Source organism: Daldinia childiae (assembly GCF_008694065.1).
Source record: "Daldinia childiae strain JS-1345 chromosome Unknown Scaffold4, whole genome shotgun sequence".
Taxonomy (NCBI): domain Eukaryota; kingdom Fungi; phylum Ascomycota; class Sordariomycetes; order Xylariales; family Hypoxylaceae; genus Daldinia; species Daldinia childiae.
Window position 1 is genome coordinate 1,748,489 of NW_022984645.1, and position 15,307 is coordinate 1,763,795.

Sequence of the window (15,307 nt, forward strand, 5' to 3'; positions counted from 1 at the left end):
TTAGTATTTATATTTACTTTATAGCGTCAGGGACGTTGCGGAGTTAATTTCATAGAGGTGTGTGAGGTTGTATGGGTAGTATAGGTTATAAAATAGGGGTATGAGTGAGGAGATTGACAATTTCTCACGGGGGATTTGGAAGAACTTTCGTAAGCTTACTGGGAAACTTGGTACCAGTATTAAGAAGACTACTTCCTAAGCCAGCTACTTAGACCTAAGGTTTTGTTGGGTTATAAGTTGGCCCTTGAGATTAGCATATCTGCTGCAATTGGTAGCTTTCTGGATCTATCAGTTAGTATATACTTTCGAGTTGCTTTCATTGAGAAATGACATTGTTCAGTATGTTTCCAGGCGGCCTGTCTTGGTTGTGTCCTAGTAATGGTCAATTTTGGACTTTATATAGGTATTTATATATAAGGCACCTAGGCACCTAAAGTATATGCTCTATAGCATACCCATGTGATCGAGATGTGGCTTATGTAGTCCTGGTATTTATGACATCTTAGTGAGGAAATATCATACGCAACAAGTCCTATCTAATACCTTCGAGAGATTCTGCTATGGAGGACCTGGCTTTCACGAGAACTTACCTCGAAGGCTGAAAGACTAAGGGGCATATTGGTAGTATGAGGAAATCAGATTCGACTGAGTGAATTAATACGCATTTATGAGGAATTGTGGAGAATATGCTGGAATTAACAAACCTGGTAGTCATTCGCTACTATGCCTAGGTATGTAACCCTTCCACCAAGGTTCTCATTACATTGGAGTATATGAGTAGAAGGACTATCGAGCTACTTCCTCCTCGGTCTAACCTCTCCCCTCCTTTCATGGGTTGTCTCTTCACACTGCTTCAGTTCCTGGAAAGACAAATGGTTCCTGAGACCTCTATATGTCGAATATCATGTATCCTCTGGCTGTTGCTTGCCGGTCGTTTAATATATGTTCTCTTACCTATATAAATTACTGCTGGGATATCAAGGTGGCACCTCACTAATAGCTCGATGAACTATAATATCCGGTGTTGAGTCCTCCAGACTTGGTAGGTAGCACCATCCTAGCTTAGCAATGAAGATACTGCTTTGTCATGGTGAGATATCTTCCTAACTCTTACAATTACTTTCAAGTTCTGTACTTAACTGCTGGAATAGGAAGTCAAGTCTCTACGGCGATTTAATACGCCCCGAGAGGCAACGGAATCGCCCGGTTGATTTGTAAGACTATGGCCGTCGATATGAAAGATCTCGGCCAGTGACCCCTTAGAGCTAAGCGGCGGTATCCGATGGTTTCCAGGCAATAAGAGAAGGAAATGTTGAGTGTAGATCAACAGGACGAGGCCTTCATGTACCTGCCGATCGAGGATGTTGGATGGTCGATTATTGTCCTTTGACTACTTACCATATGTCAATACGAACATGCTAAGAGGTGGCATGATAACTCGTTTATCTTGATTTAAAGCTGTTGGGAAGTACGGGGTATTGCCGAGAGAGTTTAAGTGGCCCGGCAATGGTGACAACGCGCACCGGCAGGACGGAGAAGCTAATCTAATGGAGCAGGTGGTAGTGCCAACCGATGTTATATTAAACTTGAGGCTCGAAGCTAACGCCGGGACCTGAAGAAGACCAGGATACGAATTGCCTTACCGCCGCCCCTCGAGCCCAAAAGAAGCATTTTATGACATTTTCCCCGCCACCCCAACGGTTCATACACTTATAAGCTTTGATATCCGCGCCAAGCCAAAGAACCCGACGGCTAAGGAAAAAGGTCAAGATGATGTGGGTAACTATAGACGGTAATCTGACAGGCCCGCATAATTCGACTATAGTTAAAAGAGCGATCATAGCAAGATCGGGAAGGTCTGGCAGTTATGCGTCCGAAAACCCGAGATCTATAACAAACACTTGGAGATCATAGTGGCCAGTCGCATGATGACATCGAATCTCAGCTTCTGGATTTGCAATTCAGCTCGTCGAAGATCCGGCCACCTCCCGAGCTGATAAGCGTCTTCGAGCGCCAAGAATCCGGATATTCCTGACCCCTGCGACACGATTCTCAGACTTACCAAGTTGCAGAACCCGATCATACCCAAGATCCCAACCACGACCCTCCCCTCGCTGCCGGGTAAATTGTCCTGGACACCTACCACATGGAGAAGGCTTCTTTCTTCACCGTATTCTGGAGAATCAACTGATGATGCGATACGCTGAGGGGACAATTGTAACTGCGTTCCTGGGAGCGGCCGTTATCATGATTAATAGGGGTTACAATCAACGAATATGGCTGCTGATTCCGTGACTCCGCCACGTTCTCCGACAGGATGGCTGCGTTAACGAGGTGAAGCGAGAATGTTATCTTCCGCCCGTCGGACCTGTAACGATCTCTTTCCGAAGTTGGAAGACGGCTTGTTATCGCCTATACGATGCTCCCCGGACGTGTTCCTGCAGCATCGTTTCTGTGACGGACGAGTAAGATTGACACACTACTGTGCCTTTGCCTGAATCAGGATGCTGGTCATTGGTTAGATTGTGAATGCTAGCGACCCGTCACGAGGGTTACTTCGACTACCGTGTTGATATAGCTATGACAGGTCATATCGCCGTCGAGAGTATGATTCCATCGGCTTGGCGTCTAGTTTTAACGCTTGAAGGATACAGCCTTCATCTACCCTACTTTGCAGTTTCCCGAATGCGTCTAGAAAGAAAATATTGTTCTAGAAACATACTTCAGCAGAGTCTTCGAGTTCGATATCGTCCTCCCGCCGGCTATAAAAGGCCCCATTCCTCTCTTCCAAGACGAGAAAAACTCCTAGCCAGCAAGCAGCTCGAACAAAATCCTTAGCAGCTCACAACTAGTTCGACATAGTCTGAACATCTTCAAGATGAAGTTCACCACCGGTATCTCCCTTTTCGCCACTGCGGCCAGCGCTCTTTCGGTCGACCTAAACAAGCGTGACTCTCCTCTCGATGTCAAGCTTGAGATGGTTGGCAACACAGCTGTCAAGGCCAGCATCACCAACACGTACGTATGAGCTGAGTTCCTAGGGGTTTCCCCCTTCCCCCGAGAAGTCTAAACGGATTTAGTTTAGGAATCAGAGCTGACATCAATTCTTAGTGGTGCTTCTGACCTGAAGGTCTTCAAGACCGGTACTTTCCTGGATGAGAATGCTGCCACTGAGAAGGTTGCCATCTACCAGGGTGGTAAGTTTTCTGCGAATGCGTTATGTACCATTAGAAGAGACTAACTTGGCCTGCTAGGTAACAAGGTCCAGTTCGATGGCATTCGCCTACGCGTGCTAACCACTGGACTTGACGAGGAAGCGTTCAAGACTATCGCTGCTGGCGAGACTGTCGAGGCCACCTTCGACGTAGCCCAGGCTTACGACCTCAGCGCCGGCGGCAAGTACGACGTTGTCTCCCTAGGAGCCATGTCCTACGCCGAGCTCAACACCACCGACCTTGCTGGCATCTACTCGGTTGCTGGAAGCACCCTAACCGCCGAGGTTGATGGCGCTGCCGCCAAGGAAGTCCGCCGCCGCTTCCACGCTAAGCGTCTCGCCGTTCAGTCCGACTGCACCGGAAGCAAGCTTACCGCTACCAACACGGCTATCAGCAACTGCCGTGCTTTGGCCTCAGCAGCCCAGACTGCCGCGACCTCGGGCGCTGCCGCCAAGGTGACCGAGTACTTCAAGTCGAGCTCCAGCTCTACTCGCAGCACAGTTGCCAGCTTCTTCTCGAGGGTAGCCAGCCAATGCGGCAGCACTACATCGGGTGCGCGACTATACTGCTCTGACGTGTATGGCGCGTGCACGAGCGGTGTTCTTGCGTACACCTTGCCCTCATCCCAGTATGAAGTCAACTGTAACCTGTACTTCACCGCGCTGCCGGCCTTGTCCCGGACTTGCCACGCCCAGGACCAGGCGACCACAACCCTTCACGAGTCGACCCATCTCTACGGCACCGATGACTACGGCACCTACGGATACGCCGGTGTTCGCAGCCTCTCGGCATCCCAGAACCTGAACCACGCCGATACCTATGCGCTTTTCGCCAACGCTATCTACGTCGGCTGTTAAACGTGTTGCTATTCACTCGTTGTGCTGTAGGATAGGGGGGCTATGGTTTCGGGAATGGAACACTAATACTGCTTAGGGGAAGCTAGAAAGAAAGAAAAAAAGGGAAAAAGAAAAAGACTGTCCAAAAGAGTTTATCTTTTTTTTCTTCTGGCTTCTCCTAGAAGGAGCTTGTCAAAGGAAATGTTGTTTCGTGCACTGTCTTCTCCCGACAGTGGGACAAAGCCCGCAAGAAGGCGGGGAGCGATCGCAAACTTCTCTTGGATACAAAAGCGGGATTCACGTGTCATTCTACGATTGTGATTGTCTTTTTTTAATACGCAAATAAATGTCTTTATCTAGTATCACAAGGCAATTGTTCTGTCTTATAAGCATTCGCTTGCAAGTGACGTGGTTTAAAAACATAAACCACACGTGTTCAGGGTACTAGAGTAACCATCACACCTCACTTCACTAATCCTTAGATATTGGCTGGCCACTGCGCAGTTTAGATTTTCTTTTTTTTTGGCATCCTCAGGAAGGGTGTTTCTTACCACTTTAAATTTTGATCAGCAAAGCCTATATTGAGTCCGCTCAAAACAAGACGGACTCAAATTTCTATTCGTCTCTCTTTTCGATCTTTACCCACCCCTTCGGTTCTGTGCAGCGCCCTTGCTTTTCGCATCCATAGGTATTTAGGTATTTGGTCTACCTGATAATCATGCAGCCTTGGCAAGCATCTACTACACAATATGAACATCACCAAGCCGGACCGCAAATATGTCAAGATAACCCGATGGATGACATGCGCGACGCAAAGAATTCGGTTGCGTTGTTCGCCGACTACATCAACCGGCTACGGCCTGATATTCCCCGGCCACACAGCACCGTTGATCTTCACAGCTTTTCGCCGTCTACAGTTAACCGCCAGGGATCCACCGGCTCTGTAGATGGATCACGCAGAAGTTCATCGAAACGGCATCACAGAAGCGTGAGAAAGGAATGGGCCGAGTCACCCCAGGGGACGCTTTGGAATCATATCAGTAACACACTCCAGGATGTCGCGGCCGAGTTACCGGACGTGAATCCAACGGCGATCCAAGAGTTCATTAGCGCGCCAGAGATATTAGAGCTGGGAGCTGACTTCGTACGCTACTACCGCGAAAGTAGTCACTCCATGGAGAAGCCGTACTGGGTGGCTGAGGACTTATTCTTCGATCTTCAGTCTGTGAAGCAAGGCGACGTGGTGGCTAGGCGGTGGACACGTGCGCGGCCAGAAAAGAGAGTAGGATGGGATCTAGTTGACCATCTCACGCGATTCGTGCTATTGGCAGACAGCTTCCGTAGTCGGGCGGAGCGTCAGGACTGGAATACATGGAGCGATGGTTTCGTGAGAAAAGTTTCCTTCTACCTATGCATCCTGCGATGCTTCACAGTCAGAGATGCCGAGCAGAGACAAGCTGCGCGAGAGGCTGCAAGAGAGGCTGCACGAGACCGAGACTCGAAATTCTTAAAGAAAAAAAGTTCCCGCAACAGCAGCAGTAGCAAACTCTCTCGCAAGAGCAAATGACTATCAGTGTATGCCCTAGGGAAAAAAGACCAGTAATCCGGGATTACGTGTGTTATTAGATCCATACTAGGATATGGAGGAAAGAGGAGGAAGCGCGAGGCTAAGTACCAAAAGCGCAAGGACGCCAGTGACATCGTGACTCTGATGAAGTTGACCAGCAAACAAGTACGTTTAGCCAGGGATACATGTGTTGTCTTCGAGACGAACAATGAATTGATATCAAGCTACCTAGGTAACATAGCAATGCCATTAATAATATTTCTGACATGCGTAGATTCACATTAGTAAGTAATTCTGATACGAATTGTAGGAATACTTAGCAACTCTGATGATATCTGTGTCCATATCTTGTTGGGACAATGAACAAACACTAAGTTGGGGAGAGGGACGCTTTGTTGAAGGCGTATAAAGAAAATGGATAAAGGGAATGATAGTATAAGAGGTGAAGAAAAGGTACTCGTTTTATTTAAATAAGGGCCAATGGCATGAATTAATATAATAATTAAATTCTTCAATAAGAAAGTGAGGGATTGGAGAATTGATTGAAATGAAAAACATTGAAAGGTGAGGATACATTAGGTACCTTAGGTATGCATATAGGTATTTCTATGTACTTAAAAGAGGTCCGTGTACATGTACATCCTAATACGGAATGCAACAAAAGCAACTTTGAGCGTTGTTTCTAGTCGAAGTCGCGCCTTACCATTGTCTCAATTAGGTCGTTAAGTCACAATTTAGCGTTTGTACCTTCTCTCGTCATCATTAAACTTCACAGCCTTTCTACATCTTCACCTCCAAGTCTCTTTCCTTACATCATTCATTTAATCCTCATCTAAGCATATTTTTATTCAAGGCATCGCGTTCTCGATCTTGTTCCCCAAAATTTCGCGCTCTTAAACAATTTCACTTTTCACTACTCATCAACTCATCATGGAGGAGGAATCTGATATTGAGGATCGCGTCGCGTTTGAGCAAGATGAGGATCTTGATGAATATGACTCCGATGAGTCTAGCTCAGATGATGCCAATGGTTTTCTAGACATGGAAGCTATTGAATCCGATGGTGAATCAGATAATTCTGATGATACATCCTCAACCAAGGAACAATTCTTTTTTCCCCAGTTCACATCACTACCCCCTGAACTACGCGCTCGCATCTGGGAGTTCTTCGACCCGGATCTTAGAACTAAAGCGCGAGTATTTCAAATGATTATCAGGACGAACCCAATTGAGTTCTGGAGAAGCGCAACTCTAATAGAGCAGACTGCGCCGGCGAGAGCAATGTTAGCTACACATCAGGAGAGTCGTGCGCTGGCATTGAAATTTTATCCTGATACTCTTGATCTGCATCGAGGAAGCGGCGTTATTCGTTACAACAGTGAAAGAGATATTGTACTCCTCTCTCTTAGCTCTCTCCTCGGCCCCAATGACATAGAAGAGTTCTTTTCATCTCTCGGAAATATCAAATACATTGCCTTTAGCTACCTTCGCGCAGCAAATGAGGAGATTCTCTATTCGAGGCTGGCGACTCATCCGACGGTGAAAGAAATATTCTACTGCTATGATTGTTACGAGTATTCTTCCCGCGATTTAATGTGGTGTATATCTGATTCAGTCCAGCGCTTCTACACCCAGCAGACAGAATATGATCCAGTGTTGGGTCCACGACCTCTGAGATCTATGTTTTGCTGGCCGGACCTTGAGAACCATCGAAAGTTCGCCGAAGAGCATGCCCAAACTACGGTTGGACATCTGAAACCCTTGAAAATTTGGTCTATGATAGAATTCGGATATGACGAGGGGGTCCTCCGCTACGAAAAACTCGAGGCGATGAGCGAGCAGCCCGAAGGATGGTCCTCTGATACGGAAAATGAGTTTTTATCTGATCTTTTAATTGAGGATGAGTACGAAAGCGAGGGGATAGATGATGCAACAATCGACAGCGATGACGGTTCAAATGAGGATGACGATTTAGTCTTACAATCTAGCTCCGACGAAGATAATTTATCTACCTTTAACGGATTTTCTCCTATTCAGGATGAGAACTCTGAACTTCATTTGGACGGCGAAATAGAAGTCGGCAATTTCTCTAGCCTTGAGCCCGAGTCTCCCAATCATTATGATAATGATTCAGAGCAGGATGGTTCTGACGAGGAGCCCGTTCAGAAGACCATTCGACGTAAACGTCGCATTGTGTCTTCGGACGATGAAGATGATTCTAATGATGAGCGCGAAGAAGTTAAAATGCCGTCGCGACCTGCTAAGCGAAGCCGCGTTGTCCTTTCCGACACCGAAGACGAGGACGATGAGGATGGAGGCGAAGATACGAATCAAGGCCGCGATATTGTATACAAATCGGAGGAGCCTTCTGAGCCCGAGGATGAGGACGAGGAACCTGTGAAGCCGAAGTCGATGTCTTTGTTTGAGAAATTGAGGCAGTATCGCCAAGAAAACCCTATCCCTCCGGACTCAGATGCCAGCTCGGATATTGAAGCATCGATAGGCAGTGAAGGTTTAGATGCAGGCAACAATATCAACTTCATAGACGATGAGATAGAAGATGAAGATGAGTTATTGGAGAACGGTGGAATAGTGGCGAATATGTCTGAAGAGCATTCCGAGGGCGATGAAGATGATGAAGATGGATGGTGATGGGTTAACTCTGTGTCATAGAGTGGTACGGGGTATAAAGATGCCGGTTGCCATCTTAGAATGCGACAGGGATGGGCTTTAGAGTGGTGTTAATTCTACTTGACTATAATTCGGACTTATCTAGGCCCTCGTTAGTGGGTCTCTTGCATTCGTAAGAATAGCATGTACGTTGTATGGAGTCTCGGATGGTTTAACAGGTCTGGGAGCATAAGCGTTCTGGATTTGCGTTGAAATCGGTTACTATTTAGGCAAGTCAAGTATTAGCGCTTGTTAGTTGATGGCAATAATTTAATCTCCAGGCTTGGAGTATGCGTTGAATATAAGATATAACAATGCAAATTATTATGGACTGCATATTGTCTGAGATCTTAAGAATGCGCTGAGGTAGGGGACACTGGGTATACTACCCCTGAACTTTACGCTCAGTGCTTCATTATATAAACCCTGTCTGACTTCTAGTCTTGGTAGCCTTTATATGAAGACTGCTGTACTCCTGCTCTAAAATAACCCAAAGATATGTACGTATGTCCAGACCCTCGACGTCTCACAGTTACCAAGCATAGGAATTTTCTACCATGAGGGAAGCCATGATAAGTTCTATTCCACCTTACTCCCCCCACTCCGCGGCCTCCCGTCATCATTGACAGGTTGGCCCTCTATCACCACTGTTCCACCCCTATCCCTATTCCTACCATCTCCGCCTTTTCGGCGATCAAGCAACAGCCACAGGCCAAAGACAATTGCGGTGGAGGGCAGCGTAAACGCCCAGTAAACCCAAAACCCGGGATTTTGGACGATGCCGGCAACGGATTCGGCATGCCAGTCTAGCGACGGCAGAGCGAAAAGCGCTGCGAAGAATGTCGCGGGCAGAAACGCCATCGTCATTATCGCTACAGTTCGCATGCTCGAGCTGTCGTGCCGTGTCGCCTCTGCGATCCGCCGGCTTGCGTCTGCTAGGTCTGCGTGCGTCGCGGAGTCTTCGTGCGTTAGGAGTGCGAAGAGCTTTTGTGGCTGTTGTTAGCTGTGGTTTTTTCTTTGTCCATGGATATATATATTTGCTCTATGTCTTAGGTGTAATAGAAGATGAGTTGAGGAAAGGTAAGTTAAGGTGGTAAGGATAAGAATAGCTGTTTTGGAAGAGTCTTACCACCGTTGATAGGCGCTCGGCGCGCTCCTTGAGATACTTGAGATATTCCTGCGAGGCGTGCATACGCCTCCTCAACAGGGGTATCGCCGCGATCAAGCGGCGTGTGTTTTCGTCTTCGACCGCAGTTCCGTATCCAGCGTCTGGAAGTAGCACGCTGTCAAGCACAAAGTCGAGGACAACGTCCACGAGGCGGAAATGCCGCTCGTTGTTGGCGATATGGTTTAGCACCTCACCGACGTCCTTGATATAGACTGTAATTGACTCCATTCCCAGGCGCTCCTCGATCCCACTCGAGTGCCGACTATAGCCTGTCTCACGCTCCGTGAGCCGTACCATGTGTGCGCGGTATGAGATTTCGCCGTCGAACATGCAGCACACACTTAGAGCCGTTACGTATGCTAGTAGGAACGGCGAGCGTAGGTGTTCCTGGTGCCGCCGCAGCACGTTGACGAACCAGGCCGCGGGTGCGCTACTACTAAAGCTATGCTGTTGCCGTAAGATCCATAGAGCGTGTGTCTGTAGGGTCCGTTGGTTAAACGTCCATACCAATACAAAGTTAGATGTTCCGACATAGTACGTGTCGACATCTGCCGTCGCCCCCTCTTTTCCCCGACCCTCGTCATAATCTACGGAGGAATAGGGAAAGTAATGAAAGCCGTCATACTCGCTGCGCAGGAGCCACAGTGCCGCCGGGCTCATATGCATCGCATCAACGAGCCCTAGGAAGATATCCTTGGTCACCCATAGCGAAGGAAAGGGGGTGGACCATGACTCCAGCCGGCTATCGATTACGACTAGCTTGAGTGAGGCAGGCGGCGGCGTAGTTGTTGCACTCTTGTGGGAGTCGCCACTAATAGGTCGTTCTCTAAAGAACTTGGGTAAGTGGCCAAGCTTCAAATCCTTCTCAATGTATGTCGTCGGCCCCGGGGGAGAGGAATACACGGCGATAGCACGGAGCTTGGGATCGGGACCGAGCGCCGTGTCGCCATACCGCTGGAAGACCTCAAAGTTCTCACGGGCCAGTTGAGCAAACTCTTCCATACTGATAGCACGGGAGACCCGGAGACTTCACCAGTATTATATCATAGTTCAGGTAAACACAAACACAACGTTAATATGGATGCCTTTTTCTTAGTTGTTACTACCTTAATAGATTATAGTGAAAATGAAGCACAAGAGCAATTGAGATATTAGCTATCAGTCACTAGATCGGTTACCTACCTCACCAGTGATCCTGTCTTCGGAAGGATGAATAGCGGGGGCTGAAACGGTGTAACTCAGCCGCGATGTCTCCTCCCGACCCCAGCACATCTCCACCTTCATCCTCTTATAACATGGTAGCATTGTACTCAATAGTGTTAAGGTCCGGTGAGGGAACCGAAACTGAGGGGGGTTTTACATAGTACATTTCTAAAAAATGTGCTGAAAAGAAATAGTTATAGGGACAGAATAGTGGTAATGGATGTTTAGCGATATAGAACATGTCGGCTAAGTAAACGTAGGAAAAAAAAAAAAAAAAGGAAAAGGAAAATCTAAAAAAAGAACAAGTCATTTACATTATATGGATGTAGAAAAATAGAAAAATAAATGCATCAGCCGCGAATCGAACGCGGGGCCCATCGATGGCAACGATGGATTTTACCACTAAACCACTGATGCTTAGATGTTAAATATGCGGGATTTTTCAATACTTGTAGCAATGTCACTAACTGTCCTATGTCGTTACAAACAAGCGGGAATAACTTCTAGCGCGTATCTCTCACCAAGTCATCTTAGTATCTAATCTGACCTAAGTGCTTTTCATCTTGCTATAAATTGAGTACTATAAGTTTCTAAATAAGCCTACCTCTCTTTGCTTCAACCTTTCCTTTCCTTTCCTCTAGGAACCCTTCACATCAATACCAACTTTCCAAATCCGCCGACCTTTCTCGTCGCGTCCCAAGTCCTGAAGATCCCCGCTGTTTTCCGATTTAACAGGGCGTTCTTCGCCAACGGGCAACACCAAAGTGACGCCGTTTTTAATCCATAACGGCTCGAATTGATTATGTTTTTGCAGTTCTACTTTTACGCGGATCTCATCGCTTGATACGCCGTAGGAAATACTAATCTCGCAGAGCGTTGGCTTTTCCACGGGACTTACACCATTGTCCTCGAGCCATGTGTTGTGGAACCATTTCGTCTCCGCAAACGTGTTAACGGGCGTTGAAAGCTCGTTACCTTTAGGCCAGTGAGGGTATTGAGCTACTGGTGGAGGGAATATCTCAACCGCTCGGTAATCATCCTTTTCCATACCTGGGAATTCCGGGTCCTCATTGGCGACACATGTAGTCGGCCTAGGTTTTCCTATCGGGATAGTAGATCCGATGCGCGCAAGCACGGGGATTGAGCTATGCCAAGTCGAAGAAATCTCGTGCCACCTGCCGGCTTCGAGGTATTGATACGGCGCCGAAAGGTTCAAGAATCCTAGGTCGTTCCCGCTTTGATCTGGGAGGTAGACCTTTGCGCTTGAAACTCCGGGTTCATAGACGCCTGCGATGAGCAGAGCATCTCCGAACCAGTATTGAGAGTCCCCTTTGAGTAGCTCCTTAGTCCAAACTATGGGATCAGACTCATAACCCCAGCCGGTCCATCGCTGGGGCGGAATTGCCTCCCGATGGGACTTTAGCATGAGAGAGTACGTATACGGCACCAATTCGTATCTGCGCTGTATCGCGTCTCGAATAATTGGCGCTACAGATGGATATTGCCACGGCTCAATGACCTCGCCTACCAAGTTATCGTCGGGATTGGTCTTGTAGCAGTTGATAGTGAACCGTGGTGAGTGGATGCCAAGCTGTATCCAACGAACGAGATGCTCTGGCGTTGGCTGAGGGCCTTCGAAGCCGCCAATGTCATGGCCATAACACTATATAAATGAGACGCAGAACTTTTAGGTATGATGAAGCTAATATGATGCTTACCTGAAGTAGAGAGAAACCTGCGTTTAACGCCAACGCATTTGCACCTTTCATCCCTTCCCAGCTTGTTACGTTATCGCCGCTCCACGAACTGGCGCAATATCGCATGGTGCCCGCTGTTGCACTACGAGTGAGAACAAATGGACGGACCTCAGGTTCGGCCTCAATCGTCGCATCATGAGAACTTTTTCCTACGAGCTCGGTATGTAGTGCTCTACCCCAGAGTCCAACATCTTTCCGAGATTCACCGGGTGGTACGGTGACAGTCTCAAGAGCGCATTGCCAATCGTCGTTAGGGAGATTGTATTCGTTATTATCATTCCACATCGCATCGATCCCAACCTCCTTAAGGGCCTTCACTCCATTATACCACCAGTTGTATCCCGCCTTAGAAGTGAAGTCAAGATGACTACCTTCTCCGCTCTCTCCTCCCCCGGCGCTCCAAAGTCGCGTGACTGCAGTAGTTGAAGTATTCAGGTCCTTGAAGAAAGCACCGGACTGCGAAAGTTCTGCATACGCCGGATGATTTGCGAGGACATACGGCTTAACATTCGCTAGAAGACGAACACCATGCTTGTGGCACTCGCGTGTGAATTCCCGCGGATCCGGGAAACGGTGATGGTTCCAAGTGAAAACATTCCTGGTCTTAGGCTCGGTTTCGGCTACCGTATATCCCGAGCTCATCTGGAACGCCGAGCACGGCATACCATGTTTTTCACAGTTCTTGAAAAAATTGAGGATCGAATCACAACCGCGCGGAGAGTCTTCCATGCTATATTTCATGCCGCCACCGATGTAGCCCATCATGTACCGAGGTACAAGCAATGGAAAACCTACCAATTCTGCATAAGATCGAACAATGTCCGCCACTGTCCTCCCAACGATGAGGTATTCTTCAAGTCCACCATGGGCCTGCCGGTAGACCTTGTAATGACCCCACATTCCATCTAATTCGGATCCAACAGCCCAAGTCGCTCGGGAGTGAGAAGTCGAGAAGATGCCCACGCAGCCATTAGGAGTGACGTTGATCAGTAGAGGGATGTGCTTGTACAAGGGGTCCGTCCGGTAAGCATCGTATCCAAATGTATCACTTGCTGTTATATTAAACCCCCGACCACTGAGATTCATTGGTGCGGCCTTCTCTCCGAGTCCAACATGTAGACTATCCGACTTGTAAGTCGTGTAATGAGCAATGCCGGAGCCATCCACAGCGTATGATCGGAAGTCTAGGTCACGGTGGATCGGCTTCTGCTGGTCATCCAGGAAGAGGGAGACAACTGGCGTGTTTGACCAATTAACATCAACTTTGATGTATCCAAGCTTTATAGTATGAGAACTTTTATCCGCATTAGCACTGATCTCGGGAGTAACATTTCCAAGGGTAGGCTCCGGACGCTCTGCGCTGGGATGTGGTGGCAATAAGTGTTGAGCGGTTGTGAAAGTGGTGCGAAACACATTTGGACGCAGCGCTTCGAATCTGAAATGACATGTTTCGTGGTTGCTTTTGCCATCAGAGATGAGTGTTAGGGATGGGATCTTCTCCGAGCTAGTCTCGTGTGAAGTGTCCAACACATAGTTGGTTGGTATATATTCATACTGCTTATACATATTTGGGTGTTATACGTAATAGAGGATAAGCAAGTAATGGGAAAAGGATATCCGAGAACTTTATTTTCGGGAAGCGTTATGACTTCTAATAAGAGCCACCTACAATGGAATTTAGGCGGAGGGTCTGACATAAAATAGAGTATTAAATATGTTCATCACAAGTCACTACTAGAATTCCGAATAGATATATGTAGCACCATATTGATAACTCAAGTATTGTAGCTACGAAGACTAAGTTGAGATTACATAAAAACCTCCGATGAAGGTTCTACAGAGAACCCCTTGCGGAGCGGGGGATGGGGATGATCCCGCACAATGGACCGATTTTGGAGCGCTATCCAATAACTTCGTTGAAAACATAAGGACTATAAGTTGGAGAAGACATTGCGAGGTCTGAAAACCAGACCATTATTCCACATGACTATGTCTAATGCATATGTTTATGTCTATTACTCCGCAAAAAACATCTATGCGGGGCTCCGATCATCCAGGTTATTTAAGCACGGCATTTCACGACGGCGGGAGTATCTTGGCTCTTTAAAGTCGCCGCATCCGTGATTGGTGCTATTTGGAAGTTGTCACGTAGCCGGGTTAACCAATCACAGTCGAGAATTGACCAGGTTGGCCTTCCTCGGACAGAGATAGGCCGGCGGTATCGGTTAAGCTTGGCATATATTAGGAATAGAACATGCACATATTGTAACATAATGTACCATAACAGGTATAGACTAAGAGAAGTTTAGAACGAGGTTATCTTATCTGATCTGATTGATTGTCTGGTATCATAGGAACGGGGGGACAAAGACGTGTAATTATGAGAAAGTAGAGTTACCCCAGGACACCCATTCAACTAACGAATATAACTTCTATTTAATAACGTGTTGAGACTGAGGTCTTTTGTCTCGTGCCATTATAAGCAGTCCTCTAAACTCTAAAATGCTAATACATTGCATTGTGGTGGTTCTAGTTTGACATCAAAACTTCTTATTGTGTTTTAACTCGCACATCTCTATCCCCCTCCTCATTAATACTACTCATTAACGTTTTCTTCACCATTTTCCGATCTTTTAGGCTAGGTATAGTGATAGGAGTCCATTCGTATTATCAATTACATCAAATCTCGCGCCTTTCTCGAGGAGTGTCTCTGCTGTATGGAGTCGTATTGAGTAAATTTCACTCGAAGCAGACTGGCGACCAACTTATCAGCTCTCAGAAATTAAAGCGTATCGTCCTTGAAAAATTCAAACTCATCGCGCACATGCTCCACCTGGCCCTAGATACTATCACCCTCTCGCTGAAGTAGAGATCTACAATAAATCAAAATA

General features: G+C 47.2%; 5 protein-coding genes across 5 annotated transcripts; 3 read left to right on the forward strand and 2 right to left on the reverse strand.

Annotated features, from left to right (window-relative positions):
* Window positions 1-2,878: 2,878 nt before the first annotated feature.
* Window positions 2,879-4,072, forward strand: GL218_04790 (uncharacterized protein; the record flags this gene model as incomplete). The annotated part of the gene is made up of 3 exons (XM_033581414.1): window positions 2,879-3,018; window positions 3,112-3,197; window positions 3,255-4,072. The coding sequence occupies 3 exons, from the start codon at window positions 2,879-2,881 to the stop codon at window positions 4,070-4,072; spliced, it is 1,044 nt and encodes a 347-aa protein (XP_033435649.1).
* A 697-nt stretch (window positions 4,073-4,769) lies between these two features.
* Window positions 4,770-5,618, forward strand: GL218_04791 (uncharacterized protein; the record flags this gene model as incomplete). Its single annotated transcript, XM_033581415.1, has 1 exon — window positions 4,770-5,618. One exon carries the CDS (start codon window positions 4,770-4,772, stop codon window positions 5,616-5,618), a length of 849 nt encoding a protein of 282 aa, XP_033435650.1.
* Window positions 5,619-6,548: 930 nt separating this feature from the next.
* GL218_04792 (uncharacterized protein) lies at window positions 6,549-8,270 on the forward strand (the record flags this gene model as incomplete). Its single annotated transcript, XM_033581416.1, has 1 exon — window positions 6,549-8,270. One exon carries the CDS (start codon window positions 6,549-6,551, stop codon window positions 8,268-8,270), a length of 1,722 nt encoding a protein of 573 aa, XP_033435651.1.
* Window positions 8,271-8,867: 597 nt separating this feature from the next.
* GL218_04793 (uncharacterized protein) lies at window positions 8,868-10,458 on the reverse strand (the record flags this gene model as incomplete). The annotated part of the gene is made up of 2 exons (XM_033581417.1): window positions 8,868-9,272; window positions 9,418-10,458. 2 exons carry the CDS (start codon window positions 10,456-10,458, stop codon window positions 8,868-8,870), a joined length of 1,446 nt encoding a protein of 481 aa, XP_033435652.1.
* Window positions 10,459-11,296: 838 nt separating this feature from the next.
* Window positions 11,297-13,982, reverse strand: GL218_04794 (Neutral alpha-glucosidase AB; the record flags this gene model as incomplete). Its single annotated transcript, XM_033581418.1, has 2 exons — window positions 11,297-12,322; window positions 12,378-13,982. 2 exons carry the CDS (start codon window positions 13,980-13,982, stop codon window positions 11,297-11,299), a joined length of 2,631 nt encoding a protein of 876 aa, XP_033435653.1.
* Window positions 13,983-15,307: the final 1,325 nt, after the last annotated feature.